General features: G+C 39.8%; 2 protein-coding genes across 7 annotated transcripts in view; both read left to right on the top strand.

Annotated features, from left to right (window-relative positions):
- The window catches only part of LOC131538316 (CMRF35-like molecule 2), an 88,535-nt gene that overhangs the window by 23,070 nt on the left and 37,475 nt on the right, over positions 1-27,990 (top strand). The window lies entirely within an intron of this gene.
- On the top strand, positions 269-26,681 carry LOC131538277 (uncharacterized protein DDB_G0271670-like). Of its 6 annotated transcripts, XM_058772090.1 has the most exons (10): positions 277-660; positions 13,870-14,067; positions 16,981-17,168; positions 17,331-17,648; positions 17,826-18,143; positions 18,235-18,564; positions 22,231-22,380; positions 25,692-25,787; positions 26,004-26,044; positions 26,132-26,681. In XM_058772090.1, the coding sequence occupies exons 3-10, from the start codon at positions 17,129-17,131 to the stop codon at positions 26,492-26,494; spliced, it is 1,656 nt and encodes a 551-aa protein (XP_058628073.1). In that variant the 5' UTR covers positions 277-660; positions 13,870-14,067; positions 16,981-17,128; the 3' UTR covers positions 26,495-26,681. The 6 variants fall into 6 exon arrangements, with proteins under 6 accessions (XP_058628083.1, XP_058628073.1, XP_058628045.1 ...); XM_058772062.1 differs by lacking the exon at positions 13,870-14,067; XM_058772109.1 differs by lacking the exon at positions 13,870-14,067 and having other exon boundaries at positions 279-660; positions 17,503-17,648.

Genomic DNA, 27,990 nt, shown 5'->3' with positions numbered 1-27,990 from the left:
ACTCACATTAAGGGGAGTTGTACATTACAGTATGCTTGAGCGAATGTGGTGTGAGTGAACTTTGGGTGTGTGTGTGTGCGGTACACAAGCCATGAGCCATGACCGGCCGCTCGTTTTCGTGGGGAAACAGTTTTACAAACAGTGAAAGAAGGTGCAGGGGCGGATCTACCGGGGTGGCACGGGGTGGCAAATGCCACCCTAAGAAAAAGCTGTGCCACCCCACCTGCCACCCTAGAATTATCACAGAATAAAATATAAATGTAAGCAGTGTTTCATATGCTACTTTTCAGCCGTAGCAATGATAGCGCACGATGGTTGCACGCCCACGCAGCGCGCCCAGTGGAGTCGGCTTCATTAACAAATGACTCTTATGAACCGGTTCTTTTTGAGTCAAAAACACAAAGCGCAGCCCATTCACTATAACGAATTGTTTGTACATTTGTTCGTGAATCTGCTTCTCAGTTTATTCAGAAGTCCTCTGAAAAATCTAATCCCGTCTATATATATCTGAGATTCATCCCGTAATTGTTTGGTGATCGATTCTCCGACCGCTCGCGCCACTTTCATCATGGATATAGAGGCCTTTCTACCACATCGGACAAAACAATAACATGAAATCGATAAGAAGATGCTGATCACAAAAACTAATAGCCGAGTTAGGTAAGAATCTTGTATTGCAGTTTTCTGGATTGTTAACATAATATAACTGATTTTAGTCGGCCCATTTTCCCAAATCATTAATTCAGTTCTCAAAACAAAGACTCGTTTCTCAAAAAGTTTAACAATGAGTAAGTTAAACATTAGGCTGCAAAACTGATGACATCAATCAGAATCTCTGCATCCTAACAACGGAGAGAGGAGAGAGCATTCAGTATAATTACATACAGTACCAGTACATTAGATGATGGAAATTTCACTCTTCTATATGTACAGTAAACTGTAGCACATGTTGTACAACATGTGACTGTCAAATTTAATTTGTAACCATTTTTTATTTGTACTGCATGTTTGCAGAACTGAGAAATGACTTGAGATATAGCTAGTCTTTTGTCAGGAGACCAGGAAACTGCTATAGTACTGTATACTGTAATGAAATTTGACCAAATGTGCAGAGGATGCTGATTTAATTAGTATTACTTATTTTTTACTGTACTATATTGTGGTGAATACCAAGTTCATATACAATTATTTGGTATTTGAACTTTTCTAGTGTTTTTCATATACTGCAAGATTACTTTACAGTAGTAAAATGAAAATGATCTGTTCCCAAAAGTTCATTGCTGAATTATTATTATTATCTGTAATTTAATTTAAGTTGTATACTGTAATAGACATTGAGCTGCAAAAATAATTCCTGAATCTTAATAAGAGCTTTTTGTTATTGATCTCATGAGTGTTCACTGGGCAGGAAAGTCATCTGTGTATTTGAATTGTAAGCATTTAGGAATACCTGTAATAACTATACTGAAAAGTTTGAAAGACAAATGTACTCTGGCATGTCTTAAAGTCTTTTTTAAGAAACATAAATAGTTTGGTCAGTTAGATGTTTGCTAAAGTGTTGCTAGTTGGTTGCTAGGATATTCTGGGTGGTTACTAGGCTCTTGCTATGCAGTTGCTGGGGTGTTGCTAGACTATTGATGGTGCTCTGGGTCATTACAGACATCCCCACCTCTGGTAATAACAGAAAATCAAACATTGTTTTGAAAACTGATCCAGCTTCAATGCTTTGATATTATTGTATTTCTTTCTAATGTTAGGAAATTCAAAAGTGTTACTCTTAAACTTGCACTAAAACGTGATTTATACCATCTAAGTAGCCTATGTAATATTAATAGAATCGCATGTCTTCTTCAGTGATACAAGCTCAGAAACATTTACAACCTCTTAAAGTTTTTTATATTGTGTATGGACTTGGTGCCATGATAGATATTGAAATGTTATTTATTTTTCATTTTAAACAGTATAGATGATTACTTAATGGTAATGCAATATTTGTGAACACAACTGTGCTTGTCAGACAATAAATCCCCCAAAAATATGCATGGGGGCTTGCTTTGGTGTTGCCACCCCTCATAGACCCCATGCCACCCCTTTGCCACCCTAAAAATTATTTTCTAGATCCGCCCCTGAGAAGGTGGATTTTCTCCAAGAGAAAAAACGGTATCCAGGCAGGAACACTTCCCTTCGCTCCCGAACCACACACGCCTCTGCGCTGGTCCCGCAGCTCGGACAACGATTTCCTTGAAACCCTCCGGCCAAACTCCAGCATACACAGTGCGTGTGAGTGCGCTCAGCCGAAACCAGTGCGACTTTCACCCTAATTCCTCGCAACTTCTTTGTTCAGAAAACCACCACCATCTTTGATTCTGTTCCACTATATATAGATACCTCACTTCCTTCCCAAATTAGACTCTCGTTCCTATTCGCTGGCGGTCACGACAATTGTTTTGGTTTCACTTTCCCAGTTCCGCCTTTTACGTGCCGCCACAAACTCCCCCAGAGTTAATAAGTTGAGTTTTACCGTTTTGGAATCCATTTAGCCGATCTCTGGGTCTGGTGATAGCACTTTTAGCATAGTTTAGCATAGATCAATCCGATTAGACCAGTAGCATCGCGTTCAAAAATGACCAAAGAGTTTTGATATTTGTCCTATTTAAAACTTGACTCTTCTGTAGTTATATCGTGTACTAAGACCGGCGGAAAATGAAAAGTTGCGATTTTCTAGGCTGATTTGGCTAGGAACTATACTCCCATTCCGGAGTAATAATCAAGGAAGTTTGCTGCCGTACCATGGCGCAGTGATATTACGTAGCGCCTGAAAGTAGTCCCCAGCTATATTATAACTAGGTACCTAGCTGGGGACTAATTTCAGGCGCTGCGTAATATCACTGCGCCTGCTGCGGCCATGGTACGGCAGCAAAGTTCCTTGATTATTACGCCGGTGTAGGGGAATTTACAGTAAAGACCCTCGGACCAGGTGTGTTGAATAAAGACCAGAAGTCAAAAGATTCGATCAAAAATGAAGAAAATTTACTGAAGACAGTTTGCATTTTCATCAGCAGAAGTCAGCTTCAAGACTCACAATCGAGTTCGTAGGCCGCTCTGCGTACAATTAAAAAACACCAGCAATTATACCCTAACAGAGGTTGCTAATTGCGTCAGTGCATAAGTCATCAAAATTCTGATAGGTTCTAAAACCTAGATAAACTTAGACAATCTCCACATATGGACGTAAATGCTTCAAACATATCTCCATCAGATTGGGCAGACGTCAGCGATCAGGGATCATACAAGATAGGTGTCTTCCGGACACCCATTTTTGGTCAGGATGGTGGCAGCTGACAGAGACAGTCTTCTAACACACAGAGAGAGAGCTACCAGCACACATACATACACACAGAGCACTTATCAGAACTTCAAGGCTGCCTTGCCTTCGTTACACACACACACTATGAAGTCATCATCTTAGAGAGTAGAAGTACAGCATAAAGCAGGATTCTTTAATATCTCATAAGCGCACATAAGGTTACACATTTCACTCTTGCCATAACTTGATTAATAGTCAAACAAAAAATAATATATAATAATATAATTAATATCAATATGAAGGATATGGCAGCTCGGCATCCACTCCTTCAGTCCCCCGTTTTAGACCAATGTGGGGTCCCATCCCACGTCTGGTCTACTAAATGAGGTCATGCTAATAACAGGCTGTTGGTCATCTTAAGCAGGTGCATATACTTAACATTTCTGGTACTGTCTAACATTTCTAGTAATAAACACATTATTTCGTACAAAATACTTCCCATATACATCCATCAACTTACTTAATCCCACTATTTCTGCACTTGCACTAGTCTTTCTTCACATAAAAAGTTATGCCTTTTCCAGTGAATCATTCTATTTGTCCCTCTAACTGGAAAAGTGTCCTCCATCCATATATGCTTTCATCAACACACCTTTGTAAATACCTCTCTTCCTACTACAGCTACTTCACACTGACCTTCTAAAACAAAACATTTAGCCAACAGCCTTAAAACTAAAATTGCATATTCATTAACCAGATTTAACAATTCCTTAAAGTATTATGAAATAAAACTGCATGCACAATAACTAATTCATTTTCATGACCCTTTAGAAATAAATTTGCCTTGTTTGTTTTTTTTACATGTCTTATACAACTATGATGACTTTTGGTTAATTTGGTTATATTGTAAAATAAACTGATTACAATAAACATATATATTTCTCTGGAAGCCGGGCTAAATGAATAAACACTGTTATTGCATTCCTGACATATGTCAGACCCTCAGTCACCTCACAGATACCAAATACAGACATTGCTTATAACTTAAATACCAGATACACTGGTTTGGTCTGATAGATACACTGGTTTTACAAAAACTATTATTTCCAATCCATTATAAAGTGCAAGAAGAGGGATTGTAAATCCACTCATTCACTCCCCCATTAGAAACCATGTTGGGGGTCAAAACAAAGTGGTAGTCTAACTTAAAATAACCCATAAATAAGTAAGACCCAGATTAAGCCATCCTTGAAAATGGAAATAAAAGAAAACATAATCATTATTTCCTCGAAAACCTAGAATAGATCTATTTTTTATTACTTAATAGCCCTTTCATTAAGTTTTACTTTCACCATAAGATCCATTTACAATTATTATAGTCCACATTAAACATAAATGAACATAAACCTAAACTTGTCAATGTTAAGAACATTTGGTTGAAATGACATTTTAAGTGTATAACTTCAAAAATACAACTAACTTGTTCACTTATTGTCATGCATGTATTTTTATATCATGACATTACTGTTAATCATACTCGTTACCTTATTATTATTTTTTTTATTTTTTTTATTGCAATCTTCTCAATTATCATACCATATTACTGTACTCTAAATTACTAAACACTAAATTAATGGCACATTCAGATCAAATTCTCAAGACCTCGTGTAAAGTCAGTTTAGTTCTCACTGTCTTGTCAGTTAGAAATGCTTACAGGTCAGCGGATCAAAGTCTTAAAAACCCTTCAATCATATGTCTTTTGGCAGTGATACTTCTCAAATCAAAAAATGTTATAAACTGAACAATAGCCGACTGATTTCACAATCCTATCACTATTTAAACAATATTATTGCTCAGATCTAAATTGTCAAATATTCATTAAAGAGACATCCTCAGTTTCTATAAATCTGTTTTGAAACAGTATAAATTATCAAAAAGCCCTGTCAGTGTTCACAATAATATTAATTTAATTTGACTTGACAGGTGTCATAAACAGCTCCGTAGATCCTATTCCAATTTTGTTATTTTAAACATTAACTTCAGCTGCTATATTTCCTTTAATTAAAACCCTTTGTTATTGTCTTCCTCCATCAATGGGTTAGCCAGCAGATCCAAAAGTTTTTGTTAAATTATTTCTATTCTACATAACCCAAACTATTGCGTCACTCAAACCTTGAGGACACACACAGACAGCATTATAGCTGCTTTGCTTTTAACCCATATCACATCAACTGTGTTCACTCCTTTGTCTTCCCACCAGCCTTTCTTTATGTGAGGGTGCTCTCTGGATAATTTGGTTAGTGACTTAGCCAATGTATCACTGTTTCTCTGCCGTCAAGTCTAAAATATTTACCTTTACCATTCGAATATCAAAGTGTTAACTTGTTTAAAGTTATACCCTCAGTTGAATTTAGGCATGGATTTTTAACCCATTATGGACGGCAATCTTAAATTTCACAAATCCAAATCATATAAACACTTTTAAACATATTATTAATCCAGAGAGTGATTCAAATCAGCATTATGAAGGCTAAAAGAAGTCGTTATTACCAGTAGCAGACAGAGCTGGATGACCAATCCAGTTAAAGCTCGTCCCGTTCTGTATCCTCTTTTCATCAGATTCTATAAGAATTATCGACTTCTGTAAAGTTTGCCATTTCACTTAACCCATCTGTAATGATAAAACACTCATTCCAGAGGTTAGTGACACAATATACACAAAATAGAAACAGAATTATCCCCCAACATATAGAGTAATCATCCTCACGCACGCACATACTAGACACATGAATGTCGAAGCAGCTTATATATTCAAGGTTTGCTTTTGGTGTTAAATCGTAAGGATTTAAACTTAACATTTTTCTGTCAGTTTTACCTAGTTTGTAGCTAGTCTCTTATCTAGTCTCAAAGTTTGCCTGTTCATTAGTGATTTTTATTTTGAGAAAAATCAGCTGGGTTGTTTTGGTCTTAAAATCATTGCTTTGTTTTGGTTACTCTTGCTTAGCAGGCCGATAAGAGAAGCAGAGCACCGTCCCTGCCTCCACTCAAGCAGTCTCTCTCTCTTACTGTGCAAATTATCATTTGACAGTTTCACCAAACTTTAACTTAGACTATAATATCAAATTCATTACAACATATAACCCTTAATCATTCCAATGGGTTAAAAATGTCAAGGTTTCTATATCTCAATTTAGACTGTTTAAAATACATAATGCTAGGAGCATTTCTTAAAATTATTTTTTTATCTTAAATGCTTAATTCCCTTAACCTTTTTTTTTTTAAATTTTTATCCAAACCATCTCTTGAATCAGCACCAGCAGTCTTCATTTTTAGCCACCACCATGTCTTGTAATCATCTTATGCCATGCATGAGTAAAAACTATGATATAGACATATTAGTTCAATATCATCTCAGCCTCATAAGAAATTTTGTCTCAAAATAATGGCTGTCATCACATGGTCTCAGATGGTTCTTGAAAGCCCATTGCCATTAACTCTTTATAAATAAGCTCCGTTTCCTCAGGGTGGGATCCCCTGGCATAGTTGCATCAAGTTGTGGACGCTTGTCACAATGAAAAACAAGCCATGAAGGAATGCGGTTGTTGGTGATCAGGTCTGGAGGAGCTCACATTTTTGAGGCAGATTGCTGTAACTTCTTACAGTTCCCCTCTTAACGATGCTCTAGGCCTATCAAGCATCCGCTCAACTCCACTACCATCTCACATATAACACCTCCCTTCGGGGCAGGTGCCCAGTGGCGGTGACCCCCTGCCTTAGGTTGTCCTCTATTGGCCAGAAGAGGATCTTACCCGTCATTGAGAAATCACCTCATGCACACTGGTAACCGCTCTTTCCTGCTGTAACATCCTCGACAGTTTTCTTCCAGAATCCGGTATTTTCTGCAGCTTAGGAAAGCTGCACTCAAGAACCATGAGAGCCATTGACAGCACCTACTAGTGTTAAAACATTGAGACAGGTTAATCATACTAATATTTAATCACTAAAATCAATTGGATATTTTCAAGCCATCATGCTGAGATTACTCAGTGAATTTATTTTTCACACCCGTCCATTCAGTGTAATTTTTCTGTTACTTCTATAGCTGCAGCCATCGGGCCCTGTATGATGGTGGAGAGTAAAAATAAGACAGATAAGTTACTGGTCATAGAACAAGCAGCAATACAACTGTTTAATTATTCAAAATCGTTACTTCTATAGCTCAGGGTCTAATATGATTTTAGAGGCTTCATGTCTCTTCAACAATAACTCCTAGATTGTTATTAAGTCTTTTTACAATCTTTTATTTCTTAAATGTATTGGGCAGTTGAAACATTTAACTACTCATTGCCAATTAACTAACAATTGCCCTCTTAATGTATAAAATCTGAATTTCTTGTAACATGTCCTTTAACATCACAGTGATTTTCAACTCAAACACTGTGCTTTACTATAAATAGCTTGTTATCACTTATGACACAGGCTCAGATAACAGCATTTAGCTGACTTTGAATGAGAAAGAGAAAACTGAGGGATTCAGGACTGGTAGCAATGCATTTTCATTAACTTTCAACATAATTTCATTGTACTATCATTTTACTCTAGCCCAGCTTGTCAGAAATGACATGCATTTCCAAATAAACATTTATTTTTACTTTATTTTTGCAACTCAAAGGTTTCTTCAAAGTTAGTTATTTTGCCGTCCTTGTCAGTACATTGTACATCAACATGTATTTATTCATTCCCTTAATTCTGGCCATGGCTTTGGAATTTCAACAATGGTTTTAAATCTTTCAGGAGTTATCTGACCCAGATATGTTACTTCGGGTCATGCTAGCATGCTTTCTTCAAAGTTAACTTTGAAACCCCCGTTTATGTTACTTGTTTACAACATTATCAGTTCATCATTTTTTTTTTTTTTTTTTTTTCACTGGAAATGGGCATTTGGCTATGATGCTGAGTGGCTAAATTTTTACAATCCGACAGTAAAATTACTCTTTTGCCCAAACATCAGTAAATATACAAATTACAAATTTTTCACTCAGAACATGTCTCTGTTACTTTTACAGCTTAAACCAGAGTCATGGTGGGGGCCAGCATGAGATAAAAACAACTGTTTCATTGCAGTCAAACGCAATCTTATCTTCTAAAACAAAACATAAGCTTCTAAGTTTTTCCTAAATGCTACTGCCAATTTTTGTGCCTACACAGTCTTTTAATCAACCCAGAATTCTGTTCAGTATATTATTAGAGAATCAGATTAAATTATCAATCCTTTACTTCTGGGATTATTTTTAACAAATAGCCATTTTACACATCTGAAGATAGGTACATGCATTTAGAAATTTGTATCTTTCTGGTTCTCTTTTTTTTTAAAAGCCAGTCAAGTTTTTGTTTTAACTTTCCAATCAGAATCAAAGCCCAGACTCATCATTCTTTCAATGAATTCAGAGAATACTTTTAAGGTCAGAGCTTCAGAGCCGAGCTGTTTACAGCATTTGCTCTCTTCCGTTTCATTATTTCTATCAGGGCTGAGCAAGTTACCTAATTTTTCAGCCATAATTCTAGCACAATTGAAAACCAAAACAGATTATAACAACAAGAGATTGAGGCGGCGATCTTACCAACAGCACTTGACTTCTGCGTGATGAAACTGCAAAGTATATTCCAGAATTTCCATATACCGGTCCAGTCCGATTAGGGTCATGAAAACAAAATTTTAGCTCTTTCGGGATTGTTCCTGATGCATCCCAGATCAATCAATCCTTGCCGTAACTTATATATATGGATATGAGTATTTATTCTTCAACTATTATTATTTTTAACACTAATTTTGGTTACTCTTTTCCCTAACCAACTGACCTGACCTGATCGCTAAACTCGGGGCGCCCCTGTCTGAGACGGAAGGAATAGAGAGTTGGTTGAGCGATTTACGACTAGAACCCCCCTTCTAGCGTCTTACATTCTCTCGGTATTTCAAATACCTTCACACAAATGCCCTATCTGGCCTTTACAGCTCTCAGTGCCACAAATAGAGAATGCGTTTTGTCCACCCCCGGACTATACCTTTTCCCCTCACGGAAAGTACTTCAAATTGTGGTGCACACCTCTCAACTCCAAGTCTACTTCTAAGACCTATAAGTGTGCACCCGTACACCTTTTCTACATACACAAGGTAACTTAACGTTACAGGTGTACCTCATTCTATGACACCAGTTTACCCAAAACAAATTCATACAAAAGTCTGGTGTCCCTCACTCACGTCTGAGTGAGTATCGCTCTCCCTTCTCCCACACTCCCTCCACCACAGACAGTCCCTAACCAAGAATAATTTTTAAAGATAAAATCTTTCTTTCCTACCTTTCTTTCTTTCATTGATTGATCAGGGATGTCACCGAAAAACGACTGCCCGCATCCTCCACCATTACTGTAGGGGAATTTACAGTAAAGACCCTCAGACCAGGTGTGTTGAATAAAGACCAGAAGTCAAGAGATTCAAACAAAAATGAAGAAAATTTACTGAAGACAGTTAGCAGTTTCATCAGCAGAAGTCAGCTTCAAGACTCACAATCGAGTTCGTAGGCCGCTCTGCGTACAATTAAAAAACACCAGCAATTATACCCTAACAGAGGTTGCTAATTGCGTCAGTGCATAAGTCATCAAAATTCTGATAGGTTCTAAAACCTAGATAAACTTAGACAATCTCCACATATGGACGTAAATGCTTCAAACATATCTCCATCAGATTGGGCAGACGTCAGCGATCAGGGATCATACAAGATAGGTGTCTTCCGGACACCCATTTTTGGTCAGGATGGTGGCAGCTGACAGAGACAGTCTTCTAACACACAGAGAGAGAGCTACCAGCACACATACATACACACAGAGCACTTATCAGAACTTCAAGGCTGCCTTGCCTTCGTTACACACACACTATGAAGTCATCATCTTAGAGAGTAGAAGTACAGCATAAAGCAGGATTCTTTAATATCTCATAAGCGCACATAAGGTTACACATTTCACTCTTGCCATAACTTGATTAATAGTCAAACAAAAAATAATATATAATAATATAATTAATATCAATATGAAGGATATGGCAGCTCGGCATCCACTCCTTCACCGGAATGAGAGTATAGTTCCTAGCCAAATCGGCCTAGAAAATCGCAACTTTTCATTTTCTGCCGGTCTTAGTACACAATATAACTACAGAAGAGTCAAGTTTTAAATAGGACAAATATCGAAACTCTTTGGTAAATACAACAACAGCTGAGAGTATTAACATTCTGAACACTGTAAGCACATCTACAAAAGTAAGTATACGTAAAAGGATAGTTCACCCAAAAATACAATGGAAGTCAATGGGGACCACCAACTGTTGGTTACCAGTCATTGTCTTCATCTTTTGTGTGAACTCCAAACACAAAAGACTGAGGCAGCGGCTGCTGGACCGAGGAGTAAGACTGAGGCTACGGCTGCTGGACCAAGGAGGACTGAGGCAGTGTCTGCAGGACCGAGGAGTAAGACTGAGGCTACGGCTGCTGGACCAAGGAGGACTGAGGCAGCGGCTGCTGGACCGAGGAGTAAGACTGAGGCTACGGCTGCTGGACCAAGGAGGACTGAGGCAGCGGCTGCTGGACCGAGGAGTAAGACTGAGGCTACGGCTGCTGGACCAAGGAGGACTGAGGCAGTGTCTGCAGGACCGAGTAAGCCTGAGGCAGCAGCTGCTGGACCGAGGAGGAAGACTGAGGCTGGATTGGTGGTGAAGCATGGGTGGCAATGTGCTTCAGAAAATTTGGACCACATTTTAAAATGGTGAAATCTGAAAGGGTAAAAAAAGAAAATAAGTTTGTTGAAAATTGCCTAAATTGAACCTTCACTTGTTTGCATTTTGCTCTGGATGGTGGACAATCGCAAGACAGAATTTTCATCAGCACCATCCATGTGCAAGCACATTTTTTTGTGGTTTGAGCAACAAAGACCCATGTCAACAAAGACCCAAGGTCAATGTGCAGAATGCAGAAAATGAAGGTTAGCTGAGCCTTAAAATTAAACATTCTACTACAAATTCACAAGCAATTAAATCAGAAGCATGCACAGTGCATTGCTGGCTGGTTCGGCACCATATTAAACTTTAACTAAAGTGACATAAGCAAAAGACAGTTAAACTCACCATGATGTTGCGCTGCCCACTGAAAGTGATTTTTGATGTGATAATACACCAGCTGTGGCATACTGGTGTAATTGCAGAATGGGCACTCACTAGTGCATTTTTTTAGTGCAGAACAGTGGTGCTCCATTTACATTTACATTTACATTTAGTCATTTTGCAGACGCTTTTATCCAAAGCGACTTACAATTGGGGAATACATAAAGCGATTCATCTTGAAGAGGCAATCAGACAGACGAAGTGCTTGCAACACCAAGTCTCAGGCATTGTTCAAATAAATACAAACTACCAAAGGAAGGAATAAGTAAAGATAATTTATTTATTTTTTTTTAAGTTCAAGTGCTGTCGAAAGAGATGAGTTTTCAGTTGTTGCTTGAAGATTGACAGGGATCCAGCATTCCAAATGGGGGGGGGAGATCGTTCCACCAGCCAGGAATGGTGAACGAGAATGTTCTAGAGAGTGATTTTGAGCCTCTCTGTGATGGTACCACGAGGCGTCGCTCACTAGCAGATCTCAGATTTCTGGAGGGGATGTAGTTTGTTAATAGAGAGTGCAAGTAAACGGGTGCTGAGCCAGTGGTTGTTCTATATGCAAGCATCAGTGTCTTGAACTTGATGCGAGCCGTGACTGGTAGCCAGTGCAGGGAGATAAAGAGAGGTGTAACATGGGCTCTTTTGGGCTCGTTGAAGACCAGTCGTGCCGCTGCATTCTGAATCATTTGTAGAGGTTTGACTGTGTTAGACGGAAGTCCAGCCAGAAGAGCATTGCAATAGTCCAGCCTAGAAATGACAAGGGCCTGGACAAGAAGTTGTGCAGCATGCTCTGTCAGAAAGGGCCTGATCTTTCTGATGTTATATGGTGCAAACCTGCAAGATCGAGCAGTTTTTGCAATGTGGTCTGTGAAGGTCAGCTGATCATCAAAGATTACACCAAGATTTCTGACCGAAGTTGATGGGGTTATTGTTGATGAACCTAACTGGATCGTGAAGTCATGCTGTAGAGTCGGAGTGGTGTCATCAGCGTAGCAGTGGTAGGAGAATCCATGTGCCTGTATGATGGGACCCAGTGATGTAGTGTATGTGGAGAAGAGGAGGGGTCCAAGAACTGATCCCTGAGGAACCCCAGTGACCAGTTGATGTGCTTTGGATACCTCCCCTCCCCAGGCCACCCTGAAAGACCTACCAGTGAGATAGGATTCAAACCAGCGAAGTGGAATGCCAGTGATGCCCAGTGATGAGAGGGTGGACAGGAGTATCTGATGATTGACAGTGTCAAAAGCGGCAGATAGGTCCAGCAGAATGAGGACTGATGATTTGGAATGGGCTTTTGCAATTCGCAGGGCTTCAGTGACCGAGAGAAGCGCAGTCTCAGTTGAATGGCCCCTCCTGAAACCTGACTGTTTAGCATCCAGTTTGTCGTTCTGTGAAAGAAACAGTGAGACTTGTTTGAAGACAACTCGTTCAAGTGTTTTCGCTATGAACGGAAGGAGAGAGACAGGTCTGTAGTTTTCTATAAGAGAAGTGTTTAATGTAGGTTTTTTGAGCAGTGGGGTTACCCGAGCCTGCTTGAACGCAATGGGGAAGTTGCCTGTGAGGAGGGATGTGTTGATGATGTGTGTGAGTGCAGGTAAGAGTGTGGGTGAGATTGCTTGGAGAAGGTGTGAGGAGATTGGGTCAAGAGGACATGTTGTAGGATGGTTGGAGAGGAGAAGCTTGGATACTTCAGCTTCAGTGAGGGGACAGAAAGAGAAGATGGGAGTTTTAGCAGTGGATGTGGTAGAGAAGATGGGAGTTTTAGCAGTGGATGTGGTAGGGTGAGGGTCCTGTGTGCGTGGAGGTGAAAACTGACCACTGAGCACAGGAGCAGGATTTGGCACCTGCTCTGGTGCATATACTGTATAGCAGCATAACAGTATGCAATATAAAAAACGAGCTCTACTTTCAAGGACTGTTAAACTTAATCATACTTTTTGTTGAATTATTATTATTAAATGTAGTTTACTGTTTATTTTAACAGATGTTTAATTAATAATAATAATAATAAAAAAATCTAAATATTTTACATTTAATCATTTTATTCACAGAAAAACAATATCAATTTGTATAGCTATTGTTAATATGAACTTGTCCTATATTACTTCTGCTGGTTCCTGGCTGAAGACAGAGTAGAGCAAACAACAGGTTTTAAACGGAAAACATGAAAAGTGGGATGAATCTTCATAGACCTGGGCAGGAGGAGTCGATAAGAAACTGGATTAATCTCTTTGAGGATCTTGAAAGGACCAATGTATCGAGGGGCCAGCTTGCGGGATTCCACCCGCAATGGAAGGTCTCTAGTTGAGAGCCATACCCTTTGTCCTAGATGAAACGTGGGTCCTCTCATTTATACTTTCAGTTTGGCCATTTGACTGGGGGTGGAAGCCGGAGGACAGGCTGATGGAGGATCCAATGAGTCTGCCAAATGCCTTCCAGAACCGGGAAGTAAACTGTGGGCCCCGATCAGAAACCATATCCTGTGGAAAACCATGGATCCTGAACACATGCCTCATCAATAGATCCGCAGTTTGGCTGGCTGTGGGGAGCTTGGACAAAGGTAGGAGGTGACAAGCCTTTGAAAATCTGTCTACCACTACTAGGATTACCGTATTTCCTTGAGACTGTGGCAAGCCTGTGATGAAGTCCATGGAAATGTGGGACCAAGGGCGTCTTGGAATGGGCAGCGGGTGCAGCAGGCCATAAGGGTGGGTCCTTGGCTCCTTGTTCTGGGCACAGACTGAGCAAGCGGCAACAAAGTCCCGGGCGTCCCTCTGCAATCTAGGCCACCAGAACTTCCTCTGGATGAGCTTGCATGTTTTCTTAGTTCCAGGGTGTCCGGAAGGGAGAGAACCATGAGCCCACTGCAAAACCTCAGAACGTAGAGGGTTAGGAACAAAGAGGCGCCCTGGTGGGCCATTACCTGGACCTGGCTGCTGCAGTTGGGCCCTCTTAACAGCCGTTTCAACATCCAATTGAATGGGAGCAACCACTTTAGAAGTGGGGAGAATGGGCTCTGGAAAGGACTCCGCTTCTGGTGGCTCAAACTGCCTCGAGAGTGCATCTGGCTTGAGATTCTTAGAACCTGGGCGATAGGAGAGAGTAAAGTTAAACCGGTTAAAAAAGAGGGTCCAACGGGCTTGTCGGGCATTCAGTCTCTTTGCCTCCTGGATGTAAGTGAGATTCTTGTGGTCCGTCCAGATGAGGAATGGGTGTTTGGCCCCCTCCAGCCAGTGCCTCCACTCCTCCAAAGCCATCTTAACAGCCAGAAGCTCCCGGTTTCCAATATCATAATTCCTCTGCGTTGGGGTAAGCTGACAGGAGAAGAAAGCACATGGGTGAAGCTTGTTATCGCTCTTACTTCTCTGTAAGACAGCTCCCACTCCCACGTCTGAGGCATCCACCTCCAACACAAAAGGCAGCTCTGAATCAGGGAGGGTTAGAATTGGGGCAGACGTAAAAAGTCGCTTTAGTTTGTTGAAGGCTTGATCTGCTTTGCAGGTCCACACAAATGGCTTAGCTGACTTCCTGGTCAATGCAGAAAGAGGCTGGGCAACAGAGCTGAAGTAAGCAAATCAAGTTTAGTGAAGACAGTAGCCCCTTGCAGGATCTCGAAAGCCATGGTCATAAGAGGGAGAGGGTATCGGTTTTTGATGTTAATACGGTTTAAACCTCGATAGTCTAAGCAGGGTCGGAGACCCCCATCCTTCTATTCAACAAAGAAAAACCGCCACCGCAGGTGAAGTGGATGGACGTATGAATCCATTGTCCAGGGCTTCTTTGAGATATTCATCCATTGCCAATCTCTCAGGGCCGGAGAGGGAATAGAGACTTCCACGTGGTGGGCAAGTACCAGGAACCAATTCAATAGTACAGTCATAAGACCTGTGAGGTGGTAATGTGGCAGCTTGGGCTTTACTAAAGACTTCATGGAGGTCAGCATACTCATGGGGAACTCGGGATAACTCTGGACAATGAGCTAGGGACTTGGTTGTGACTGGCTCCATTTCAGGAACGGCCATGACGTCCGTGGATTGGGTCTCTGAAAAAGATGCAGATCTCCACCTGGAGATGTCAACTGAGGGTTTTGGAAAAGTCTCTAATAGCTTGGAAGAATGGCAGAAGGTATTATCAGAAACTTGGCAGTTTGTTCCCCAGGTTCTAACAACCCCTTGTAACCAATCAATATGTGGGTTGTGTAAAGTCAGCCAGGGAAAGCCGAGGATTAGAGGAAGCTTAGGAGAATGAATCAGAAAGAACTGTATCTGTTCCTGGTGTTGCCCAACCTGTAACTGAAGAGGTGGAGTACATTGACTGACTTCTCCTGTTCCCAGAGGACTGCCATCAACTGCCGTGATATTTAAGGGTTTCCGGAAGGTAACTGGCTGAATGTCAAGTTTCTTGGCCATCTCATAGTCCATAAAACTCCCCGCAGCCCCAGAGTCAACAAAGGCAAATACTTGGTGAAGTTGGTTGCCCTGGACGATGGTAGTTAGGATCGTTAAACCTGAGGTTGCTGAGCAGGGGATGGTTCCTATTCTCGCCCAACTAAAGCAAACACTGACCTCCGTGATGGTGGTATCATTTTAACCAATAAAACATTAACATCTGATCCTCTGTAATTCTCAAAAACAGCAGGTGTTCATCACTAATGCACGATCATCATTTAATTAGTCACTTAATTATCTCATTAACTTTAACTCTTTGAGGACTTGGGATTTGACTCGAGACGCGTTTGTGACTTGAAAGGAATGACTTGGTTCCCCCTCTGGTGAAATCAGCTGCTGAGTTCATGGGTGGAATAAACATGGCAGGACTTTTACTTTTTGATCCCTGGACTTTACACCTCTGGGTCCCACAGACCCGAATACCATACAAGAGTTAAAGAAATAAGAAAGCGTGTATTAGTAAAACAAAAGAAAACATTATTTCATTTAGATCCCCGAAACAGCCGTAAATTGCTTCAACATAATGTTACTTCCAGGTTTCCCCGGTACGGGGATGGGGAATCACAGGGTGACGTATAGGATAGGGGCATGGTTTCTGATGTAACGCTTTGACGTGGACGGGGCTGTATTGGGTATGTCTGTGGCTTATGACGTCACACTTGGATGTGGGCAGGGTTGGATGTACACCGTAGGATGCAGCGAGCCTTACTTGATAATGTACAGTATTTGAAAAATAATGTGTTTTTGAACATTAATGCATGTCAACATATTCTGTTACACCAAATGCACAAAATAATGTTCTTTAAAATAGCATTATATGACCCCTTTAAATATTACAATTCTGGTAAAATAAGCCATTGAAATGATAGGATAATTCTGTAAAAATGTATTTGCACGTGTTTGATCTTTTTATCAGTGAGTCCTGCATGTTCATATAAAGCATGTGTGAAATAATAGTTTCACTTCCCTTTTTTATTAATCTCTCTCTCTCACACTCTCTCTCTCTCTCTCTCTCTCTCTCTCAGAGGAAGTGGGCGTCTCTCACATTCATCAGTTCATGTTAAACATGATGTAACCAGGAAAGAAACACTAAAACTCATCTGAACACACACCGAGAGCTTCAGAAGAACTAAATCTATAACAGCAAAGAAGATTATTGAATAAGAGAGAAGAATGAAGATCATCTGGACTTTCACTCTGCTGATGATTCCTGGTAAGAATCTGAACTCACAGTAAATCACTAAAAACACCACAGAGACTTTAACTTTAGTTCATGAATTGACATAAATTGACGCAATTTAAAAGTTGACCACTCTTTAGTCTCTTAAATAAAAAGTAAACAAATTAAGTGTTGTAAGATGCTGGTTTGTTGTAGGTGTGTTGAGCTCCATCAGTGTGACAGGATATTCAGGAGGAGGAGTCAGCATCACATGCAGATATGATAGAAAATATACAGACAATAAGAAGTATTTTTGTAATGGACAGTGGTCAGAGTGCAAATACCAAATCAGGACTAATACTAAAAACAAATGGTTTGATTCTGGAAGATTCTCTCTGTATGACGACACAAGAGCAGCAGTTTTCATGGTGACCTTCAGAGATCTGAGTGAACGGGATTCTGACATTTACTACTGTGGAACTGGAAGATATGGAAAAGATTTATATACTGAAGTGAAGCTTAATGTTATAACAGGTGAGTAACTGAGACTCAAACTCACAATGATCTACACAACATCACCATACTCTGTAACTGATGTTGTTAACATGTGCAGCCTATAAAATATGCCATCAATGGATTTTTCTTCATAAAGAGTGCACAAGATGTGTTCATTGTGTTCATTGACAAATGATCTGGCTTTGCATTTGACAGGTCAACAAATCAGGACAGTGATGGGATATTCAGGAGGAAACATCATTATAAAATTTAAATATGAGATGCAACAAAATAACCTTTTGATAGATGTATGTAATACTGAAGTACTTCAGTGTTTTACTCTAATAAACACTAACAGAGCAGCAGAATGGACACATGGCAGTCGATTTTCTGTTTATGACGACAGATCTGAAGGTTCCTTAAATGTTTTCATCAGAGACCTCAATGTGAAAGATTCTGGAGAATATAAGATTATAGTTACAGTTTCCGAAGACTACAGTTTCTTCTCTGAGTTTTACCTGGATATTAAGAAGGGTGAGCCATTTGAATTCACCCATGCATTGCTTTACATGGTAGAACTGATGAATCTGTTGTTTAATGTGAACTTGATTTGACTCTCAAACAGCTGATTGTTGTGAGAAGAGCATCAGTCTCTCAGCTGCTGCAGGAGCATCTGTGAACATCAGCTGCAAATACCCACAATCCCACAGTGCTGATGTGAAGTTTGTCTGCAGGAGATCTGGATCTGATCTCTGTGCTGAAGAGACGTCTGTGGAGGAGAGCAGAAGATGGAGTGCTGAGGGACAGATCCAGCTGTATGATGACAGAGAGCAGCAGCTCCTGACGGGAACCATCAGTCATGTGACTCGACAACATTCAGCTGAATACTGGTGTGGAGTTCAGTCTGATCAAGGACACAAGAGCTTCATCACACGAGTCCTCGTCAGCGTTACAGGTACAGATGACTTTCTCACTCATATTCATCAGAATGAAGTCACAGCTAGCTTCCATTCAGCAGATCGCGGTGTGTCTTGAATCATGTTTCCTGACTGTTCAAAGAAAGTGATCTCTGATGTTTGTAAGAGACCTGATTCTGTTCACACAGGTTTACCAGCAGGTTAATTTTAGATGTTCTGTCTGTTTAACAGAGCAAAACCACAAACCACAGTTAAAAAGAGGAAGTTTCCTTATAATTGCTCATGACTGCAGTCAAAAATGCAGTTTTGTGTAGAATAATGCTGTTCTGCTCAATGAATGAATGAATGAATGAAGCATTTATATAGCGCTTTATTGTGTATTGCTACACTCAAAAAAATGATTTGGTCTAAATTGTTCCAGTGTTCATGTGTTTCCACACTACAGAGTGTTCAAGTAGAATTGAAGCAGTGCTGGAGTTAAGGAGATAATTATGTGATGATTGATCATTAACACTAGAAGTCCCAGAGAGCAGCCATTTGGCTTTTCTACCTATAAAACCCGCAGGACAGCCGATGGGCTGGAAGGCTTTAGGCTAATATCCTTAATCAGCTGTGAACAGTTGCTTTTGTTATGCAAACAATGTGGGGCCATGCTGAGCCACTTCAAGGAAACTTGTGTTTCACTTTGCCATCTTAGGGAGAAATCAACACGCATGTTTTTTTTTTTCCTTTGTTGCTGAGATTTATTGATAAAAACAGTACAAAATAAAATAAAAAAGAAACCAACCATTTGTACACATATTTACAAATAATATTAAAAAGTGAGTGAGTACATTCCAGCAATCACTCACAATCCTGGCACTGCCATGGTATCTCCCGTCTGCATTTACCACATGTGTATCTGTAGCAGTGAACACATCGCACAGTGGCATGATTGTTCTTGCATTGGTGTTTGACCTGACACATGGCTCTTTTTCCAGGGCTAGGTGTGGAGGGTTGTGTCCGAAGCAATTGTTCTTTTCTTGCCTTATTCGCACACATATGAGAGTTAGCCAACTCTCGTGCAAGCTCCACCAGGAAGTCCACCCGTCTTTCCTGCCTTCCGGTGCATGCTTGATACAGCACATGTGCATTCAGTGCTGCCATGTCAATCATGTTATAGAACACGGCAACTGGCCAGCGCCGTGTCCCTTTGCGGACAGTGTACTCCCGCACCATCTGGTCCATCAGATCCACGCCGCACTTTGTGGTGTTGTAAAGGGTGATAGTGTTTGGCTTCCTTTTGGTGGTATTTTCAGTCTGAATCACGCTGTGCATGCTGCTAAGAATGTAGACGGTCTTCTTCCGTTTGGGCGCATATGCCGTCAGCGTAGCAGCAGTGGTTGAAAAATCCTAATAAATAAGATAAATTGTTATTTTCATAGCACTTTTACACACAATGACACAATGACACACTTGGCGGTGTTGATTCTAAAAATTAGAAACACATAAACATAGAACCACAAAAGACCTGCAACATACCTGAGTGGTGAATTCATTGCGATCTGTGTGTCTAGCGGATTGAGGGATTTCCCGGCGAATCTTGTTGACTGTGCCGAGGATGGTGGTTTTCCGGCTAAGAAGTTTATGCGCAAGTGACAGCGATGTGAAGAAATTGTCCGTGGTAACATTTCTGCCCTTGTCTAGGAATGGTTCCATCAGCCTCATCACTACATTTTCAGACAGTCTCTCTCCACTGGGACGACTAGGGTTCTTGCCAAGATATGGGAGGACATTACAAATGTACTTGGATTTTAGGTCGCAAGCCACCCAAAACTTGATCCCAAACTTGTCAGGTTTAGTTGCAATATACTGCAGGAAACAGCAGCGAGTCTTTGACGGGAAAAGCTGTTCATCAACGGTGATATGTAGACCAGGGTTGTAGGACGTGATGCAATTGGTGACAAATGATCCCCACACACTGGAAATTGCAGCAAACTTATCAGTCTTTGCTCGATCACTCCAGGTGGACCTGTCATCAAAGCGTAGGTGTCGCATGATGTCTTAGAAGCGGTTTCGCGGCATTGTTCCAATGATATGTGGATTTCCCAGGTTTGCTGACCAGCAATCACGTAGTGATGGAACCTTGGTAAGCCCCCGCAAGATGACAATTGCAATAAATGCCATTAGTTCAGGGAGGGCCATGAACCAATGAACATGCTCCGTTTCCTGTGCATGTTGAATAGTCCATTCTTGAATGCTATGAAGCATGTCAAGAGTGATGAAACACAGGAAGCTCTGAAGGCGACTCGAGATACTTTTCCTGGCCTTAGCCGTTTGCTCTCCATCAGTAAAAGTCATCATGGAAAAGTCAAATGATATCATTTGATATCAACAATGGTGACAGTCAAGAAAATATTCAGATAAAATTCTGAACATCACAAAACAAGCTACTAAAAGTCACAACTATAACAGCATACGTAAAATAAAATAGTAAGAATAAAAGAAAATAATCAGACAATTCAGCTGCGTTGTTTATTCATGCTGCAATGCATGCTGGGATACATGGGAGAGGCTTGTACTATGCTGGTACCCAGCATGCATTGCAACATGAAGCATTTTGTTGACTGTCACCATTGTTGAGATTTATACGCTGATTCTTGATGTCTGTGATCTTTGTATTGCTACAGATGAAAACTTTATGTGCACAAGGTGATTTGTAAATTATTCAAATTATCTGATATTTACAATACTGCAAGATATGAAGCTACGAAAAAATCTAAAACAGTATAATGTCTATATAATCAGAAATAGGACTTGAAATGAGGTCACATTGGGGGGGTGTTAGACATCTGTTAGACAGATGTCTAGGGTGTTAGACATCTGTTAGACATCTACAAATGCGCTTATTGAGAATTAACAGATTTAGATGATGATGTTTTATTGTTTTGTTTGACATTACCATCGGGGTGAGTAGTGTTTGCTTTAGTTGGGCTCTTGACCCTTGACTTTATAACAATTTTTTTTGGGGCTGCTGTAACTGTGTTTGAAAAGGACATTTGTTATGGCAAAGAAAACCAAAAAGAGACTGCAACCAGGTGATATTGGTTTGTTGTGGATGATAACAGCGCAACCATGGATTCATTATGCAGTCTTTGTGAGGAGTCATTAATCTAAAGTTTTTTAATAAACAGCTGTGTGATTATAGAGCGTAGGACCCAGCAGTGTTATAATAGCTTATGAAAGATTTTAAAAGCATGATAAGATACAAACATTTTGAACTACTGTGTTGTTTAAAAACAAAGAGAGAATCAAGAATCGGTGTATGAATCTCAACAATGGTGACAATCAAAAGCTTCATGCTGCAATGCATGCTGGGTACCTAGTCTCTGTGCAGTGAGTGCACTTTGACCTCACATTAGTATGAGCACACAGTGAGGGCGCTGTGAGGTTACACTTTTAGCTCACTGTTACCTCACATTGTGAGCTCATGGTGACATCACTGTCAGATGAAATTGTTGACTGGGTGGTGTTTCCTTCATCTGCTTCTGTCTGGGTCTGTATCAGCAAACATGAATTCTGGGTAGTGAATGACATCAGTAAGACTTATATTTACCATAAAACACGTGATTTCAAGATATGAGTGTGTGTGTTTGGGGGGGGGGGGGGTAAATAAATAAATAAACATCTTTCAGAAATGCATTGTTTTCATGTTTTATATGCAGATGTTCCAGAAACAACATCAACATCATCACCATCATCTTCATCATCATCATCATCATCATCTTCATCATCTGCTTCTTCTTTCTCATCAGTCACATCTCCACTGATCACAAGAGTTTCCAATACATCTCCATCTAGTTGGACACCAGCAGGTGCTGAGATACAAACATGTGATTCATGATGTAGTTTGTGAGGAGCTCAGACACCCCCAGTGGCCAAAAGATATTACTAAACATTAAAAACATCCCAGTCAACGATTTGATCTCACAGTGATGTCACCATGATCTCCCAGGATACTCATGATGAGGTCACAATGTGAGGTAACAGTGAGCTAAAAGTGTAACCTCACAGCGCCCTCACTGTGTGCTCATACTAATGTGAGGTCAAAGTGCACTCACTGCACAGAGACTAGGTACCCAGCATGCATTGCAGCATGAAGCTTTTGATTGTCACCATTGTTGAGATTCATATACTGATTCTTGATGTCTTTCTTTGTGTTTAAATGAGAGGGTAGTTAATAATGTTTATGTCTTATGCTTTTATAATCCTTCATAAACTATTATGAGACAGCTGCTATGCTGCATAATCACAGAGCTGTAGTTAGAAACTTCAGATTAATAACTCCTCACAAAGACTGCATACTGAATCTAGGTGACGGTTGCACTGTTATCATTAGTAATAAATCAATATCACCTGGTTGCAGTCTCTTTTTGGTTTTCTTGCCATAACAAATGTGCTTTACAAACACAGTTACAGCAGCCCCAAAAAAATATAATGTTATAAAGTCAAGTGTCAAGAGCCCAACTAAAGCAAACACTAATCACCACGATGGTAACGTCAAACAAAACTATAAAACATCATCATCTAAATCATCTCAATAAGCGCTTTTGTAGATGTCTGACAGAAATAAAGTCAGTCTGGTTAATAATGAGTGAAGCTGGTGATTCGTTTATTTCAGTTGATTTCATCGAAGGCTGTGTCTGGAAGTCAGTTGTATGTTTGGAGAAGGTTCTTATAACAGAAAGTTGTTAGCTGGGTGTGCACTCATGAGCTCATCATGTGAGAGCACTGTGATATCTCTGTGATAGTGTTGAGAAACAGGAAGTAGAATGTCCCCCAGCGACTGATATTTGAACTGCCTCCTCTCAACCTGCTCAACATTTTGAATTCACAATGAGCTCACATATTACTCACACTGTGAGGATCACCGTATGAGAATGGTGTGACATCACTGTGATCATCGCGTGACCTCACGTGTTGACTGGGATTCCATTTTCAACTTTCAAATAAGTCATGAAATGTAATACTTTGAAATAGTTGATATGTAAAGTAATAATAATAATTATTATTATTAGTATTAGTATTATTACTTAATTATTAATAATCAAGTTTGATATTATAGACCTATTTATTGAGATAAATTTGTAGTTTGTAGCCTATCAAGACAAAAGCAGGCATTTATGTCGCATACAGTGCCTTGCGAAACGGATTCATACCCCTTCATTTTTTTCACGTTTTATGTTGCAGCCTTATGTTTAACTGCTTTAAATTACTTTTTCTCCACATCAATCTATCAATGTACACCATAATGGCAAAGCAAAAACAGGTTTGTAACAACTTTGCAAATTTATTAGAAATAAAAAAACTGAAATGATTCCATTGCATAAGTATTCATACCCTTTTCTGGGACACTTGAAATTTAGCTGAGGAGCAATCATATCGCTTGTAGATGTTACTACACTTCTAGTCTCAGCCTCAGACGTCACGTCCACGGACCGTTGGCTGAACGTCTGATGCATATGGCACACTTATCTGGAAACACTTCAGGAGTGTCGAAGTCGTCATCGGATTGGTTAGATTATACAGAATTTCCAGTAGACGTGTGTGTCGTGTTCTTTAATGTTCTGCCTGGAAACAAAAATTCTGTGACGCCAAACCCCCTCACGAAAGAAGAAAGCCATCATGTTTACAACTGACGACGAGCGCTTGTCAGGATCAACTAAACGCTGAATTTTCAAAAGTATGTGAAAAAGTTTAAGTTCACGGCATAGAATCTTTAAAATATGTCTGAGATTTTTACACGAAACATGATTGGTTGCTTTACCTGTCAGTCATATGGCCTCTTGGGCGGGCCGAGACTACTACACTTCCAGTGGAGTTAAACTGTGGCAAATTCATTTGAATGAGTAAGATTTGGAAAGTCACACATGTCTCAGAAAAGGTCTAACAGCTGAAAATGCATATCAGAGCAAAAACCAAGCCCTGAAGTCAAAAGAACTGCCTGTAGAGCTCAGAAACAGGTTTGCATCAAGGAATAGATCTGGGGAAGAGTTCAGAAAAAAGAAAAAAAAAAATTCTGCTGTATTGAAGGTTCACAGAAACATGTAGCCTCCATTATCCATAATGGAGGATGCTTGGAACAACCAGGACTCTTCCTAGAGCCGGGCTCCTGACCAAACTGAGCAACTTATGGAGAAGGGGCCTGGTTATACTGGTGACCAAGAAGCTGATGGTCACTCTAGTTGAGCTCCATGATCATATATGCAGATGGAAGAAACTTAGAGAAGGACAAACATCACTGCAACACCCCACCGATCTGGGCTTTATGGCGGTGTGGCAAGACCCAATCCTCTCTTCAGGTAAGACACGTGAAAACACACTTGGGATTAGCAAAAAAACACCTAAAGGACCCTCAGACTGTGAGAAACAAGATTCTCTGGTCTGATGAACCTCAATTCCAAGCATCAAGGAAACCAGCTCTGCTCATCACCTGCAGAGTAGCATCCCAAAAGTAAAGCGTGCTGGTAGCAGTCTCATGCTGTGGGGCTGTTTTTCAGCGGCAGGGACTGAGGGACTCGTCAGAGAAGAAGAAATACTCAGTGCACCAAAATATTGAGATACCCAAATGCTGTTAAGGTGCTTCAGCTAAGGACTGAGTTAAGAGTTTGGATACGTATGCAATGTACTTATTTCCGTGTTTTATTTTTAATACATTTGCAAAGTTGTCATACATCTGTATATATTTTTTTCTTTCTTTTTTTCTTTTCATTATGTTGTATGGAGTGTAAATATATGTGGGGGAAAAGGTCATTTAAAACAGTTTAACACAAGGCTGCAACATAACAAAACGTGAAATAATAAAGGGTATGAATATTTTTGCATGGCACTGTAAATGGATATTTGAATTTCAGTGGCTCAAAGACATTTTGCGGTTTCAAAGAAAATTTTTATAACTCTTAACTAGGTTTGACACTGCATGTCCTTCCTCAAAAACAATTCTTTCTTCTTGTTTTAGCTTTTCAACATTTTTAACCTCAAGTCACAGTGTTTTTAAATTGAGCCTGGTTAGAGTGATTCTGTGCTCAGAAAGTCTGTTTAGGCTAAGCTACAGCCATGATCTGATCTGATATTTAGCTCAGAGTGAACAGACTGATTGATCTGATTGTTTCTCTTGTGTTTTCAGGTTTATCTCTGATCATCTCTCTGGTTCTGGTTCTTCTGGCTCTGATCATCGTTTGTCTCCTATTTCTGTTTCTCTGTAAGAAGCATCAGTCTCGAGGTAAAGCTCCTTCTTAATGTCTTAAGATGCAGAAACTTCCTTTATACTGAGTTTAAAACAAAGATATGTTCATGCGTTTTCCTACTTTGAATCTGTCGCCACCTACAGGCTGCAAGGAGCCATGAGCAAAACACAGCTATTTGATGATGTTTTAAAACAGACTTCAGTGTTGAAATGTGATATAATGTCATTAATTCAAGACTCTTGTTTTGGCAGGAGGTAAATCGTCATCTCAGACTGGAGCAAAACACGGAGTGGTTCGTATAAAATATGTTGAATAAATTCTAAAGTCTCCCATAATGAAAGTCTTCAGAGCTGTAAATAATTTATCTGTCTCTCTACAGGTTTCTCACGCTGGTTGTGATTATGATGAGATTAAAGACACTCACAAACAATTACCCACAAACCCCTCTGATTCTTCTAACGATGTTTATGCCACTGCTCAGTTACCCACAAACCCCTCTGATTCTTCTAACGCTGTTTATGCCACTGCTCAATTACCCACAAACCCCTCTGTTTCTCCTGACTGTGTTTACTCTACAGTTCAGAAAGCCTCTGGTGACTCTCAGATCTTGATCACATCTGCTGAGGATCTGAATTACGCCGTGGTGAACTTCCAGAAGAAAGCAGACTGTCCTGACAGAGACAGATTGAGGAATAATCAAGATTACAGTGAATACGCTGCTGTCAATCATCTCACTGCCTGACGAGCCACAGCAGAGAATCTCAGTGAACTGAAGGCTTTGATTGGCATTTTTGTTATTTTTGTGGTTCTCTTCTGCTGTATATTTAAGACAGTGTTGCAGGTCAGACTTTTGACTGTCGAAGTGAAGGATGTTTAAATGACAGTGCAGTGTTTTGTTCTGCAAATGACTGAAATAAATCATCAGAAACACTTGGGATTTTGGTCAGCATTTGATGTAAATAAGTACTGAATATTTCAGAAGCAAAAGTGTGAAATTAAAGCAGAATATGCTGTGGTGCTTAGTTTCAATTATATCAATTAGAATAAAAAATAAATAAATAAATAAAATAAAAAGATGTGCACAGATGATTAGTTTATAATAAATCCTGCAATGTTCCATAAAAAAGAACAGTGAATTTTAATTTCTCAGCTATTGTAATCAATCAGCAATGTGCTTACTTGGTCACCATGGTAACCGCTGCTGTGTGCAAGTGTGTCCTCTAGATGTCGCTGTCTATTTATAGACTTTGAGATTCTAGTCTGAATAAAAATTCTAGATAGATATTTTTATAGAAATCTCTGAAATAATACTTTGAAAACAAATTAAAATTTTCACATTCATGAGTTTTGCATGTTTATGTGAAGATGTATTATTATCACTCCTCTTTTATTATTATCTCGCTCTCAGAGGAAGTGGGCGTCTCCCCTTACCAAAAAATAGTATACTTTATTTTATTAAGTATACTTAAGTAAAGTTCAAGTATATTGTTAGGTATACTTTATGTAGTAAGTATACAAATGTCAGTGTACTAGTAGTATACTTGTAAGTGTACTATTTCAATACTCCTTGGGTCTAAATTGGTCCACTTTCTATTAGTGCTGGGCGGTATGACCAAAAATTTATATCACGGTATTTTTCTAAATTATATCGGTTTCACGGTATATGACGGTATTTATTTTTTCATGTATGACCGGGTGTTAACCACATTTTCTACTGACTGAGAGTGAAAAAACTGCAGTAGATTGACTTAGAATGCCCTATTTTACTGTCATGATGAGCGAATATTATAGAAAAATTCCACACTGAATAATGACTAAACACGACCCATTAATACATGTTAACCAGGAGTCACTCTTATTTATAATCGCAACATCGTCTGATAAAATCAACATGCATCTAACGTTACACTAAAGAGCGGCTATGCGGTGGTTTTGTCTCATGCAGCGCACTGCCTGCGTATAAGTAACAAAATAAAAAATAAAAAAAACAACAAACAAAAAAAGTGCATAATATTAACAGACGAACTATGCTCATTATTTATCATTCCAAACAGTCAGTTAGCGGCAGGTGATTGGAAACGCTGTTTTGTACTCATTTATTGACGAGTCTGCTGCGGTACGGCCAAATGAATGCGGTGCTTCTCAGCCGCTCGCTGCACAGAACAGACGCAGAGAGACGCGACACTGCGTCGCGAGTCAGATCTCGCGCTCGCGGAGCAGCACTGGCGACATCTTCCA

This window comes from Onychostoma macrolepis, chromosome 01 (genome assembly GCF_012432095.1).
Source record: "Onychostoma macrolepis isolate SWU-2019 chromosome 01, ASM1243209v1, whole genome shotgun sequence".
Classification (NCBI taxonomy): Eukaryota; Metazoa; Chordata; class Actinopteri; order Cypriniformes; family Cyprinidae; genus Onychostoma; species Onychostoma macrolepis.
The sequence above is the reverse complement of the archived record's forward strand: the minus strand, read 5'-3'. Positions and strand labels throughout refer to the sequence as shown.